Source organism: Atta colombica, unplaced genomic scaffold (genome assembly GCF_001594045.1).
Source record: "Atta colombica isolate Treedump-2 unplaced genomic scaffold, Acol1.0 scaffold133, whole genome shotgun sequence".
Taxonomy (NCBI): Eukaryota; Metazoa; Arthropoda; class Insecta; order Hymenoptera; family Formicidae; genus Atta; species Atta colombica.
In genome coordinates this window covers 91067-106264 of record NW_017259221.1, presented here as the reverse complement: position 1 = coordinate 106264, position 15198 = coordinate 91067, and the positions used below count along the sequence as shown (strand labels likewise).

The following is a 15198-nucleotide window of genomic DNA, read 5'->3' as shown; positions in this document are numbered from 1 at the left end:
TATATATATATTATTTGTATATATATATATACACACGATTCAGATCATTTTCATAAATGTAAGCACGCATTCGCAACACAATCGATTTTACGGAGACTCTTTGATCACAGGTCGCTGCGATACGATTCCCCCCACGCCAAGTCTTTCCAAAGTACGAAGTCGTAGCGAGGCAACGTCGGAAACGCCTCGAAGAATATCTTCGCCGATTAATTCAAGTTTGTTCGGAACTGCCGCACTGCGAGTCCCTATACAAATACAACGGCAATCTTAGTAACATAAACAAACAATCTTTATTGGAGTTTAGCTCGTTTTTCAGGCGCGGTATGTTCGAGAGCGGCAAGTACGGAACTAGCTAAAATACTATCGAGCAACCCTCATCTTTTCGAAGAATGAATGAGAGAATTGAATAAGTAAGTGAAATATGACAAATGTTTATTATTTATTGTATTTTTGTCATTTTCTTTTCTATTTATAAAAAATGCAGTAGCTATAGCAAAAAAGATATTGGGTGAATTGAGTAGCAACGACGTTTATAGAATGAGTCTCGTAACATTTATCGTACACAATACTTACATTCCTTGATATCCTTACATATCAATTCTACGAAGAATCATATGAAAATGAAAGGCTAAAATGTTCCGTAACTCATTGATACTTTCAATAAGAGTATTACATTTAGTAAACGAGTTGCAAATGTTAAGTGACTCATCCTACTTTAGTCGTTACAAAAAATATGTATGCTTCCAGAAGCTTAGCGATCGTAAGACTGGTTTGTAGAAAATAAGCGTTCTTCACTGATACTGTCTCGTGCTCGCCGGAAAATTCGCACAGAGACAATAATGTGAAAAGGAACGTGATATATTCTTTATGAGAGAGGAAAGAGCAGCTAGCGAGACGAAATATATCGCGATTCATAGCGATTTATTTTCTCTTTTACAGATATTTTCCTAATGTCTTTCCAATAGAATTTCCCGGTAGAATTCACGAAGTGTACTTTCCTTCGATATAGTCAAATCATGTAATTAATATTATCATTCCAATTACGTTTCACTAGCACAAACGTACATTATTGTAAATTACGGTGCAGCGAAAGAACGAATTCATCAACGGTGACCATAACTTCGCATAGTTTATTCGATAGCTGAAGAGTATTTATTTTGTGTGTCGAAAAGCATTTTGTATGCGCGAATCGATTAGCGAATTAAGACTCCAATTCCCATTAGCATAATAATAATTATCGGCTTGTGAACGTAGCAATGCATTACAAGCGAAAAAAAATATCATATCTTTGTTAAAGTTCTTCCGCTTTCGGGATCTATCGCTGGCTGTTAATAAAATTTTTATCACTACTTCAGGTACGTATTCTAGAGATCCAAATAAGAAAAGAAATTCATATAAATATGTATATAGAAATGTAAAGATTAAAAAGAAACAATATTTTCTTATATCTTCCAAACTTAAAATATGAACAAAATAAAAATTTGCTGAAGTACTTTTTTTATTTTATTCATTGATTTTTCGAGTCACTCATTTTTTTATTTTTTGGGACAGGAGGAAGAATTCAAAATTTTTAATAGAATTTTACTGCACTCAGAAAATAAAAAAATTAAAGAAATTGATTAATTACAAGATTGTAATTGAGACTATAAGAGAGTATCTTCAGATATTTCTATGAATTTTTTTTCAAACTGTGGCCTTTAAGTATCTGAAATAGTGGTAAAGTGTTTATTAATAGACGCACTGTCTGTCTGCCTGTTTGTGTGTACGTATGCGTGCATGTGAGCATAAATGTATATAATGCAAGGAATTAACAGAACACTGTTAAAGTTGGAGTTGTTATGCAGATGTTAGCGTTTATTTGAATATTAATACTAAACCAAAGTTGATCAATAATATTATTGATTTGGAAGATGTCACTGCATTGCTATGGATGACAATTGATCAGATCGATCGGGTTGTATGATTGAAGTATTAAAATTTATTGAAATGCATCTTATATTGGCATGCAAAAAATCTTGAGACAAAAAGCTTGTTCGTTATATAACCAGGATATTTCGTCTTGTATTCTTATCAGATGTTCAAAGATGTGAAAAAAATAACACTTTCAGCTTCAAGAAAATTATTATATTTAGTATGTTAAAATAAAATCTATATAAAAAAAACACTAAGCGCTACAAGTACGATAAATATGCTTTTCCGTAGTGATAAAAAAAAAGGTATTTATTCCATGGCTGTGTGTAACCTGGACTCGAGAAAACCCCACAGATTCATCCTGGCTAATAATTAATAATTAGTGATAGCGAACTCGATGCTCTAGAGTAACGGCACCGTTCAGTGCGTACTGCGAACAAATCGAGATGAGTGTATAACGAGGCAGTTATTACTTATTCGAACGGACATTACCTCGCGTATTTCATACAATTCACCGCGATCATCCAGTCGTTATCCGCTTTTTTTATATATGAACCTACGAGACCTATATGTTCCATAAGTGTAACAATGGAGTACAATAAATTGTTATAATGCAGCGCATTTTCCCGCTTGATTATCACATATTACCGCGATGAAATGTAAACCGCTTCCATAACGAGGCGTTCTTGTGAATTCGCTTCGCATAGAAAAATACTAAAGTAATTACATCCTCTATCATTTTCTATGCATATCTATATTAAAAATTTAAATTAGTATTTCCCTTTTCTCTGAGCATTTTAAGACACACATACATACGCTCATACACTTGATACATGATTCTCTGATAAACATTTAAAAGTGTAGGTACTTTTCGTCTTGATTTGTTTAAATGTCTAGTAAAAATTTACAAAAAACAAGTTATATTTAAAAAAAAGATCAGCTCGAGAAAGTAATATAATATGAACAAATAAGTAATACGAACATTAATCTTTACAGGACGTCTATTTTCAAACCTTACAGTCTATTCTTAAATGAAATTTGTTATAATTTATTATTTCATCGTATTTGTTGCCTCAAAATATGACACTGCTTTAACATCTATATGATTTTATCGTCCTATAAAGATTAAAGATAATGCGGCAGATACTAAATGGATAAGTAAACGGTCATCGTTCTCTTGACATTCGATTTAAATAAATTATACTAAATTAATAGGATAGCTTGTCATACCTTAATTTAAATGAACACTTGCTCGCTCGCTAAACTATCAGCAAACGGCGCGACAATTGCTCTCGTGGCAAAATAAAACGTCAAACCGAACGTGGTAGAAATTGGCAACGCGGGTAACGGTTTCTTGAATATAGCCAGCAATAGCAGTGTTAAACAGAGGCCCTATGTAAAAAAAAACAATCGATTAAAAAAATTTTATCGATATCCATTGCAATAAGCAATTTTAAAATACATACAATAAGAATAGCAACGAAACAAGCCAACGTGGTATTCCAGTCTCCATAAGTGGACGCCTTTCCAACGAGGACACTGTAAAATATAAAATCCCCGAGACCTAGTTTAACTCCACGTTCCTCCTCGGCGACCGCAGCTTGTCGTTGCGACTCTCGCGGACGATTATCCTGCTGTCTCGCGCTTTCTCTCATCGCGGATGAATTCTCGCGCACCTCTTGAACACGCCTCGTGCTACGTTCATCTATATAATCAAGATTAATTCAGTTTTTCATTTAAGACCTATTTGTTAATATTTAAATTTCTATTTTATAACTTTTAACGATAATGTCGACTACATGTCATTACATTGTTGTTGCGTAGTTTTTTTATTATATATAAAACTTGCGCAACAATATAATGACATCAACGTTATCGTTAAGAAAAGAATTACAGAATAGGAACCTTGAATTTCGATGTTTTAAAAAAATTAAATTATATAATTTATTAATCCATAGAGCTTTTGATTACATTAATCATACATGGCTGACTGATTATAAGCTCTCTATTGTTATTTTCAATGTTTTCCGCAATCCATAAAATTTGATTACATTAAATAGTTAAATTAATAATTAACATAATTCTTTCTACTAAAAATTTCATTAATATTTAATTTGTACCGTGCGTTTCAACCCATTCGGGAGAGAAACCTCCTTCTTCTGTATCGCCTGATACTGGATTATTTTGATTGTCCGCTTGACCATGCGTAGGAGATGCTGCGGTATCTCCAGACGCCATTGTAGCTGCTTGTACATATCCAGTGTAAGTCACAGTAAATGAGTATAAGATGGTAGAAGAATATATTAGAGCAGGGAAAATAGATTCGTTTCTTTCCTGCGCGGTTTCGACAAGTATCCTTAGTGGACCCTTCGGCATTAAAACCGCAATCAAATCTATAATGCAAATAAGAATATAAGATCATCCTTGTATGTGTGATAAGTTTCCATCTTGAAAATGCCTTACCCCAAATACTTATAACACCGAGGACAACCCATGCTGTCCATTCAGGTAAATATTTAATGAAAACGAGTGCCATCAAGGCAGAAATAAAGATCAGATACGCCTGTTGAAGTTGTAATGGCCCTTGCCAGTGAATGCAAATCATTCCGACTACACCAAAATTCCATAAGCCTATACCTAGCGTGAATAAATCCATTGGAATGTTGTAAGCTTTCAACATTTGTCTGTAAGTACAAACACATCATAAATCTTCTTTTAGATGTTAAAGACAGAAGCCAATTTCCACCAAAGTAAATTAATCAACTATACACACTAGGGGTCTCAGAAACCCCAGAGCAATTTGCTAAATCGAGATTTTTTTCATGCTTTTAAACTTTTCTTTTTTTTTAAATCTGTATATCTCGAAAATTTTTTAATCTGTATATCTCCTTAATTCTATCGATTTTTACATATTATGGATTTGTTTCTTAATCAATTCTCCATCAATTAAAAAAAAATTAATTGAAATATGTCCATTTTTACGGAAGTTACGGTAACAAATATGAATGGAGCCTCAAAGATCCGAATGTATATTAAAGATAGAAAGAAAGAATAAAGAAAGAAAATGTATAGCTAGAGTTAACTTTAGTCTTGATTTAATTTACTCTGTTTATCTTTTTCTGAATCTTAAAATTAGAAAAAGTATGTATTTATAATTTACTTTTTCTAATTCTTAAAATTGGCAAAATTTGATAGGAGTGTTTTAAATTTATACTTATATCTTTACACTTACTCGCAATATAGAGCGGAAAACATTGAAAGTAACAATAGAGAGCTTATGATCAACCAGCCATGTATGACTTTATAAAATCTGTATTTGTAAAGGATGATAAGTATCACAGTCATAACTACAATGACGCTCATGAGAATCAGCGAATTGGCAAACGCCTGCCAAACTTTGGTACTCGTGTCGGAGCTGTCCTCATGAAACGGAGTGTATACTCTGAAAAATTGTTTTGTTATGATAAATCAGTATACAGCATGATAACGTAAGACCTTTTTTTATCGTTGCATTGGATTACATTAAAACTTTCTTGTTTTATTAAACTTTAAATATATAACTATTTCTTTTTAAGGAGATTTTCACGTTAGAGAATAAAAAAAATCGATTTTTTTTGCTTTCTGAAAGCTTATAAAAAATATAATTATAATAAATTTGGAAATTAGCGCTGTATTATGTGAGTGATAAATTTCAAATTATTAAATTGTATCTTATATATTTAATTCATATACATGTTTCGGTTAACTTTTAGCCATTCTCAGTACATACAGATATATCCATGTAATTAGGTGAGCGATGAGCATAAAACGTATAAGACGTATATTTTTCGTTATGTTTTTCGTTAATTTAATATCAGCAATTTTTTCATGTGAAGTGGTCAATCACTGTTTCTTAGAATGAAACGCAACTAGTTGGCTAGCTGGGTGGTGCAACCGTGATTAATTGTCACACATTATCACCTGAACTAGAATTAATAGTCTATGTTGATTTTTTAATTATTTTTTGGAAGGTCAAAGAGAAATAAAATGAGCAAAATTCGAATAATTTTTTCAAATTATCACCATTGGCAAATATGCACGTGATATTAATTATCCTAGTTCAGAGAAGAATTACAAATCTATTTATTAAGAAAATGCTTCATTTTTTGCTTTGTAAAAAACAAACATTAAAAAAAAATATATTTTTACATGTACATGCACTTTCTAAATCTGTATTATTTTTTAAGTATACCTAAATTTTTATTCATTAAAAAAATTATCAAAAAACATTTTTGAAATCAGCTCTCTAATGTAAAAATCTCCTTAAGTACAACAAGTGTACGCTAGTTCAGTCACAAAGAACAACAGAACATATAAGCCATTATTGTGAAGATGAAACTCACAAGTACATTCCTTTGGTTGTATAGAAATGGACTGAGCTAATAGTGGCTACCACAACCAGCATACACAGCGAAACAGGGACAAAGAGTTTGATCACATGTGCTGCTCCATATTTCAGTTCTTCTTCTTCCTCATCTCTGTAGTGCCTCCGTCTATTTTGATTATTGCTACCGGATGTGCCTCGTCTATTTGATCGGGCGACAGCTGAACCTGGCGTTTCGATGTGTACCTCAGGAACTCCATTTTCTATCTGTAACAGAGGAAAAACATTTAATGATAATATCTTAAATCCTTTTGCCAACAAAAAAAATTAAAAATATAAAAAATCTTGGATTAATCTTCTTTTAGTAAAATGAGTCAAATGTAATTTCTGATTTATTTATAATGTCCATACAACAGAAAAAAAAATTTCATGACATCTGATGCTTTCCAATAAGAGACACAGTATAACATAGTGATGATTTTATCTTTAGCTGTTTTCAATAGAAAAATAAAAATAAGAGACACAGAAGTTGTTCTCTCCTTCTTAATATTCAATGAATAACATATAAAAATAAAAAGACACTTGTGTAAACTGTCTCCTAAAAGAAAAACAGCTTTGTTTAACATTAGCAAACAAGGACATGATTCACTGTGTTATTTATGTATATAAAATGTATCATCTGTATCTTTTGTTCAAAAACTTTTATTATTTACTCCTTTTTACTCATCTTATTACATTGATTAGATGAAAAATATATAAACAGCATGAGAGAGAGTCTGATCCAACTCTACTTTTCTGTGTATCTTGAATAACTTGAAAAAAAAAACTTTGCCATAGAAGGGTTAAATAAAACATTAAAGATCTTTCTGACATCTTTAACGAAAGTTTCTTAAATTTTTCTGCTAAGAAAGTCGAAATTATTAAAATTCTTTGAGTAAATAAAAGACTGAGAATTTTCTTTAAAAAACTACTTCTTCATTGGCACTTCTGGAGCGACCCTTCCGACGCTCGTTGTCCAGGATCAGGTCGTCCGGGCGAGATTCCGCGACGTGACCGTCCATCAGGCTTGTGTACTCGTTTGCTGAATCGTAGTCACTCTCAGACATTCATCAAAGTCTGTGTTTCAGATAGAGGAAGGCTTGTTTCTCGACAGTTCTTGCCCCGTGCTGCTTCTGATACTCTCGGCACTTTCGGCAGTTCCCTCGCGTCGTAGTTATGTAAGAAGAGAAGAAACGTAGCTTAAATTCGATTCAATCCTCTCGTTTCTTTAATCATCCTAAATCGCCCGTTCTACGAGTACAAATCTTGCTATTTGTTGACAACCATTTGCAACCTTTCTCTCTCTCTCTCTCTTTCTCCTGATTCACTGTGTGACTGCCATCTTTAAAAAATAAAAACTGTTCTGAGAATCTGCACTTTGTTGCACTTTCTGCTCATTTAAGATACAAGCAAGTTATAACAAATTAATTTTTAATTTACATCAGCTCTCACTTTCTCGAGTTATTCTCGGCTCTTCATTAATTTTGCACAGTTTGCAAATAGTTTAACATTTCTTTTTGTTTAATAAATTTTCGTTCAATTATCGGTATATTAATAATATTAATATTATTATAGCAATTTATTATTATAACAATAATATTAATATAATTTTTTTTTTAATTCCATCAGTTAGGCTGCGTTTCACGCATGATGCATTATTTATTCTTGTTATTCACCAAATGTTAAACAAGGGTAAATGATGCATCATGCGTAAAACGGAACGCAGTTTTAAAAAAAAGCGACTAGCTTGCTCGTGGGCTGTTCGCCAAGCAAATAAATATGATTGGTTGTTACTTACAGAGCCAACCAATCATATTTAATAAAAGTTAGCCACTTTATCTGGCTTGAATGCATCGATGATACAAGGCTGCGTTCGGAAATATCACTCGGGTGTCCCTGTGTATCACCTTATCCTTAACATGATTGGTTGAACAACAAAACATTTTCATAAAACGAGTCAAACTTTCCAAAAGTCAATTGTTCGCGTGACCTCTCTTATCGCTGAAACAGCCTGTTCGAGCGGCTCGTGAAAATATACCTTTACAGCTCGTGAAAATATACTTGAAGATCTCGCCGCCTCGCGGGAGTTATAGGGGCTAAATACTGTGAATTCTGTGAACCATTCATTAGTTGGCCCGGTTGGCCGTGGTTTGCCGCCGTTTTGGCACTATCGGCATCGCCGGTACATCTGTTCCGTAGTTCTGAGTTCATTGTCCATCGCCAGTTCCTATCTTCCTTTCGCGAACCTCAATCGGATTCGATTGTTGATTTAGTTACGACGCGATAAAACAGTGGCGAGCAGTGGCGAAGGCGAAGTGAAACTTTATTGCCAGGACATAGGCAGACTCGGGTTGTACACACGGCTGGCCGCGATCGACTCTAGGAACGGCTTCACAATCGAACTCCACATCGTGAATATGCTGTGCTAATACCGTGAATGTCAAACACGATGAGCTTCTCCAGTGATGAAGTCAATTTCTTGGTCTACCGATACCTGCAAGAATCCGGTATGATTTCGCCGCTTTATAATCTCGCAGCGCGATCAACGCCGTTCTGCGTCCACTACATCACGCGCCAAAGGAACCCGGCAATTTTGTGATCTTGACGCAATTTCACATGATTGATGCCCGTTTTTATCAATGTAGATAACTAATTAATAAATAATTTCTCAAACAGCACAAATCTCCAAAGGATGTTAATGAGTGCATTTGGTTTTACATATGGTGTACATGATGTATTTTATCCTTTCATATTTTTATATCGTGCGCTTCATGCGTGAAACGGAACGCATCTTCCTATATCTTATAAAGCTTATTCTACAATGTGTTGTTTCCTGTTTCTTGCTTTTTCCTTCCTTTGCAACCGTTTTATCGATTATTGCATTTTCTTATTTCTTCCGAAAGTTGTTAACTTTTATCTCGACATAAAATTAAACTTTAAGTTCTAAAAGTATATTAATTTAGCCGTAGAAAATAGACCTGTAAAAAATAGCAAAAAGCGGAAACAGAAAATAAAAGCACATTATAGGCTCAATAAATGTCCTAAGAATATTTCGAAAATATCTTAGATAAAATGTACTGTGTAGATTTCATATCAATTTAACTCTATCCTTTTCTAATTTTTTAGAATTAGAAAAGATGAAAAGTAAGTTGAATTAAAGTAAAGTTTCTTTATATTGATATAAATAGACATTATTATTTGATTCTTGTGACAAGGCTGATGATTTAAGTATAAAATTGAGTCACCTAATCAAATGATTCCTGAAATTTATTTATCAACATGACTTGTTATCAATTTGTTGCCATAAAAATTGTTTATCAATTTGACTTATCATTCTGGATTTAAAATGCAGTCTAAGTTTACCTAAATTCACCTGAGCAACTTGCTGATCTTATTTGTGCATCTTTATTTTCTACAGGTTTTCAACATTCTGCATATACATTTGGAATTGAGTCCCACATATCACAGAGTAATATCAATGGAGCCCTTGTACCACCAGCAGCACTCTTGTCCATAATTCAGAAGGGATTACAATACACAGAAGCAGAGATTATGATTGGCGAAGATGGTACCGAACACAGAATGGTGGAATCTTTGTCGCTCATAGACGCTGTTATGCCAGATATTGTTGCGACACGGCAGAATCAAATCAATCAACAGAAACAGCAGGTGAAAACTGAAGGTCAAGATACCAACGGCGAAGAAGGTAATTTACATGGTACAAATATTTACATAACGGTCAAAAAAGACTTGTGTTTTTGAATTTTTTACATGTATAACTTATTTTCACAACATATAAAGTTACCTAAAGTTCAAAGGTTGCCAAGAAATTCATAAATGAATTTCATTGACTTTCTTGATATTCTTTAATTTTTAGGTAAATGTATATTATGAAAATGGGACTATTTGTATTAGATAGGAGATTGAGATTGAATTAAAATTTAATCAATCAGCAAAATTATTATTAAACTTGATATTGGTTCTCTTTCTTCCGATTGGTTAAATTCAAATCCAATTTCAATCTCTAATCTGATACAGTTAAAATTACACTAGCAATTAAGATTACATAGAAAATAATAAGTATTATTGGGAGCCTGATACACCCTGGTCTGAAGAAGAAAATAATTTTCAGACCTCCTTAAAATTCAGGTAGATTAAAATAAGACGGCCATAGATTTCAGTCATTTTGCGAGCTACAGCTTGTCACTTCTGTTAGACATTATGATAAAAATATGATTCTTCTATGAAGGAACATATTGCTATCATTGGATGCAGCCAGAAGAGACAACATATAACTCATCATGTCAATCTGACTGTCAACTAGTGGCAAACAATTTAAACGAATTAATTAAATAATAAGTAGAAATATATATAAAGTATTACTGTCAAACGATAATAAATATTATATAAGTCAACTTAACTCATGATTTAACAATAGATGTTTTTTTTATTATTTCTATTTTTAGAATTATTGGGAAGAAGAATTTGTTTTATTATTTCAAAACTATTATAAGAAATCTTTATAAATTAATCAAATAAACGTATTCTTTTCTCAGTTGTTACATCCAATGAAGGTGTAAATAATAGTGATCGAGGTGGGGATCGGGGAACGGAGATGGAGGTGGATGAACCAACAACAGGTGCAAATGCAGGCTCCAATGCTAGTACCGTCGAAATCCCTGCTAGTAAAGCTACTAAATTACGTGGTCATGAATCGGAAGTATTTATTTGTGCCTGGAACCCAACAACTGACTTATTAGCTTCTGGTTCGGGTGATAGTACCGCTCGCATTTGGGATATGTCGGACAATTCACAAGCTCCCAATCAGTTGGTTCTACGTCACTGTATCCAGAAAGGTGGTACTGAAGTACCCAGTAATAAAGACGTTACATCATTGGATTGGAAGGTACAAACTGGATATTGTAAAATAATTGTGATCCAATTGGGATAGCTTTGGCCCAAATTTTAAGAAATACCTAGACACGTAAAATAAAAAAAAACATTTTTAAGACATTTTTAAAATGTTATATTTTGATTTTGATATGCACGCTGTATGAACACAATCAAAATTTGAATCAAAGCAATATCGTTTTATGACCTTTTTATTTATTTTTGAAGACGTTGATGCAAACATTTCAAATTTTTACAGTGTGATGGCACATTACTTGCAACGGGAAGTTATGATGGATATGCACGAATCTGGACAACAGATGGTCGTCTGGCATCTACTTTAGGTCAACACAAAGGTCCGATTTTCGCACTAAAATGGAACAAACGCGGCAATTATATTCTGAGTGCTGGTGTCGATAAGACGACGATTATTTGGGATGCCGAAAGCGGACAATGTACACAACAGTTTAGTTTTCATTGTGCACCTGCTTTAGATGTCGATTGGCAAACAAACACATCATTCGCAAGCTGTTCTACAGATCAGTGCATACATGTGTGCAAACTTAACGTCGATAAGCCCATTAAGAGCTTTCAGGGACATACAGTGCGTACATGTGATGCAAGAAAATCATCATGATTTAATTAAACATTTTCTTTTATTTTTTTTCATCTTGTGTATTTTGCAGAACGAAGTTAATGCAATTAAATGGGATCCGCAAGGAAATTTATTGGCCAGTTGTTCAGACGATATGAGTCTGAAGATTTGGTCTATGAAACAGGATACTTGGGTACATGATCTGCAAGCACATAGTAAAGAAATCTATACGATTAAATGGTCACCAACTGGTCCAGGAACACACAATCCGAATATGAATCTGACGTTGGCGAGCGCATCATTTGACTCCACTGTTAGATTATGGGATGTGGAAAGGGGTGTTTGCATACACACGCTTACCAAACATACTGAGCCCGTCTATAGTGTAGCATTCAGTCCAGATGGAAAGTTTCTTGCTAGCGGTAGTTTCGATAAATGCGTTCATATATGGTCTACGCAAGTAAGTATCGTAGTTTATAATTTTTTTTTATTTCTATAAAATAATACTGGTTGAAATTAAATTGATTATTTTCTCTTAATTCGAGCAGAGCGGACAGTTGGTGCACAGTTACAAAGGTACAGGCGGTATTTTTGAAGTCTGCTGGAACAGTCGCGGTGACAAAGTTGGTGCATCTGCATCTGATGGCAGTGTATTTGTTCTCGATCTTCGTAAATTATAATTTTAATTACATCCTAGAAAGTTTTATTCCTGATACAATTTTATTATAACTCTGCCTTAATTAAGTTGAACGTACAAAGTTGAACAAGGTATATTGTTCAACTTTTCATTTTCTTGTAATAAGGTAATTGAAAGCATAATTTGGGACAGAGGAATTTTCATACATGACAATACATATACAAAGATAAATAATGGAATTATTTGCAAAATTTTGCTATATATCTTCAAAATATGTATTTCATATTTTCTGTAATATTATTTATGTTCTTTAAATTTTTAATAAGACATTAATAATTTTATTGTAACAATATTGGTAATTTAGGTCTTAATTCAGATTTAAACAAAGTTCTATAAACAATATTTTTTAAAATATTCGATTTTTAATCATTCCTCATAAACATTTATGTTGCTCTAATTTTCTCTTAAATACATTTATGTTACTTATACCTATATATTACTTATACATAAATTTTACAAGCACAAAAATTCTTAAAAAATTATAGGTTACATTTATTAAAATGATTGAAAACTTTCAGTTCGAAAAATATTTTTTATATACTTCCCACAAATATTTCAAAAGATATATTACAAAAGAAATGCATGAAAGAAAACTGTATATTAACAGTATTTTTGATCGTGACGAATACTGTACAGGATATTTGACAAATTATATTTATAAAGAAATGGATTACTATCTTCATTAAAAGTGATTGGGACTGTACTATCTATACAATTGTAATCACACACAATTAGAATTGTAACTGTGATAGTATTAAATAATATGTAAACATTAACAATGAATAAAAAAAATGAACTTTTTTTAAAGAAAGACCGTGATTATGATTAAAAAAATGATATTGGTATTTATTTATCATTCATTATAACATATTTATAATGCGTAAAAATATAAGAAAATATGTTTATTGTTGACTTTAAATGAGATTTGTTATATTATTAATTATAATAATTGAATATTGTCAGTTTCTACTACCTTAAATTTGATTATGAAATAATAGCAAGCGATCCATATGCCGGAAAATTATATTTTGTTTTATATATTTTTGATTTATTTATTTTGATTATATATTATACATTTTTTTAGATAAATAATTAAATCTCTATGACTACACAAAATCTATGCTTACACATATACGTATTTTAATATATTTATTTTATATATTTTATATTTTTATTTTTCGATAATGTTCTTGAGGCTTCCACGGTGCTTTCTATATAAAGATTATGCGTTTCTCGGGTTTCCTCCGTGTCCAGATCTATTCTTGGAATGCCAACGTTTCTAAAAGTCAGTTTCTCGCCCTGATGAAGTGACTGCAAGGTTCACGAAACGTTGGCATTCCAAGAATGGATCTAGACACAGAGGAAACCCGAGAAACGCATAATCTTTATTCTATTTTTTATTTTTTAATGAAATATAATAAAACTTAAAGTCTTTGACAATAAAAAGGATTCTGAAATGTATATGTGATCTCATGATGTTATGTACTTTCCTCAAAATACTTTTTACTGTTAATGATTGTGAGTTTTATGTAATCCGTTCTTGAAAATGAGTAAATATATTAAAATACTTACATATGTATAGAAATATTGAATAAGTTCTCCGATTTCCTATATTTTCTCAAACTACATTTAATAATAAACGCTTTAAGGCAATTATAAGTGAAAATATTCTTGTGGTTAAATGGATATTAAATAATTATTTTAATAATGCATACACGTTTATTTATCGCATTTTCCGCGAAACTTTCAATCTTATGCGTTCTATTAGACATTTTATTTTCAGACAATTGATAATCGCTGTTTTTGTACTTCTATAATGGCACAAGAATAAATACATAACTGCGAGTTGATACGAAACAATTATCTCAATAATCAACATTAATATTAAGAATAAAACAAAAACAAAGTGATGTAAAACTATATATACCTAAATATTTGGGATACAATCTTGTACTTTTATCAATGAAAATCTTATCGTGTATTATAATAATCTTTCTTATACAATATTAACAGTATATCTGATCTCCGAACCATTTTACAAGTTTTTTCGATTTCCTTACATTTGTGGATTAGTCTCTTTAGTGCATACTATACAGAAAATAGATTTCCCTCAGAATTGTAGACTGCAGGTACACACATATGAATGTCTCTCATCCGACGATCGACGCCGGTGCGCGAGAAGCGATAACTATCAATACAACAAAATATTTGTACATTTATAGTTGGCGAGAGTGAAATTGTAAGTGCAACCGACTCGTGTATTCGTTACATCATCCTCTAGGAATATCGATAAAAGCGCAGTGGAGACGCGAGAATTAAAATACACGCGCTTCAGGATCAGGTGTCGGGTATTCTCTGCGAAAAGCAAAAGATATATCTTAAATGAGATCACAATATATAATACTGCTTCGTTACGCCTTTCTTCGTCTCCGAAGAGAATTGAATGCGGAAGAAGACGGAAATAAAGCTTTACGTAAAGCTCAGATCTTTGTACGTTTCTTTGGAACGTTATGCGCGCCAGTCGAATCTGTCATGCACTGAATCAATCGCATCTCCGAATGATGTACAATTTCGATTCCCATTTCTGCCAGCTTCCGTGACATAGGATTGTTACATTGATTTATTACCTAACTAAAATAAATAAACACTAAAATTAACGAAGAATCAAAAAGGGAAGTGAATACTGTGCAAAATATTTCTCGA

General features: G+C 32.4%; 3 protein-coding genes across 4 annotated transcripts in view; 2 read left to right on the top strand and 1 right to left on the bottom strand.

The window, feature by feature from the left end:
- LOC108684332 (kinesin-like protein Klp98A) overlaps positions 1-1369 on the top strand; it is an 18328-nt gene extending 16959 nt beyond the window's left edge. For both annotated transcript variants that reach the window (XM_018188597.1, XM_018188596.1), the window contains one exon: positions 111-1369. In XM_018188597.1, coding sequence (XP_018044086.1) covers positions 111-356 — 246 coding nt within the window. In that variant the 3' untranslated portion in view covers positions 357-1369. The remainder of the gene's footprint in view (positions 1-110) is intronic.
- A 1615-nt stretch (positions 1370-2984) lies between these two features.
- On the bottom strand, positions 2985-7645 carry LOC108684320 (presenilin-1). The gene is made up of 7 exons (XM_018188581.1): positions 7246-7645; positions 6294-6541; positions 5144-5353; positions 4375-4595; positions 4032-4304; positions 3378-3616; positions 2985-3303 (listed from the first exon to the last, which is right to left on the bottom strand). The coding sequence occupies exons 1-7, from the start codon at positions 7378-7380 to the stop codon at positions 3148-3150; spliced, it is 1482 nt and encodes a 493-aa protein (XP_018044070.1). The 5' UTR covers positions 7381-7645; the 3' UTR covers positions 2985-3147.
- Positions 7646-8371: 726 nt separating this feature from the next.
- On the top strand, positions 8372-12525 carry LOC108684319 (F-box-like/WD repeat-containing protein TBL1XR1). The gene is made up of 6 exons (XM_018188580.1): positions 8372-8820; positions 9732-10019; positions 10870-11219; positions 11463-11807; positions 11890-12258; positions 12347-12525. The coding sequence occupies exons 1-6, from the start codon at positions 8751-8753 to the stop codon at positions 12476-12478; spliced, it is 1554 nt and encodes a 517-aa protein (XP_018044069.1). The 5' UTR covers positions 8372-8750; the 3' UTR covers positions 12479-12525.
- The last annotated feature ends 2673 nt before the right edge of the window (positions 12526-15198 follow it).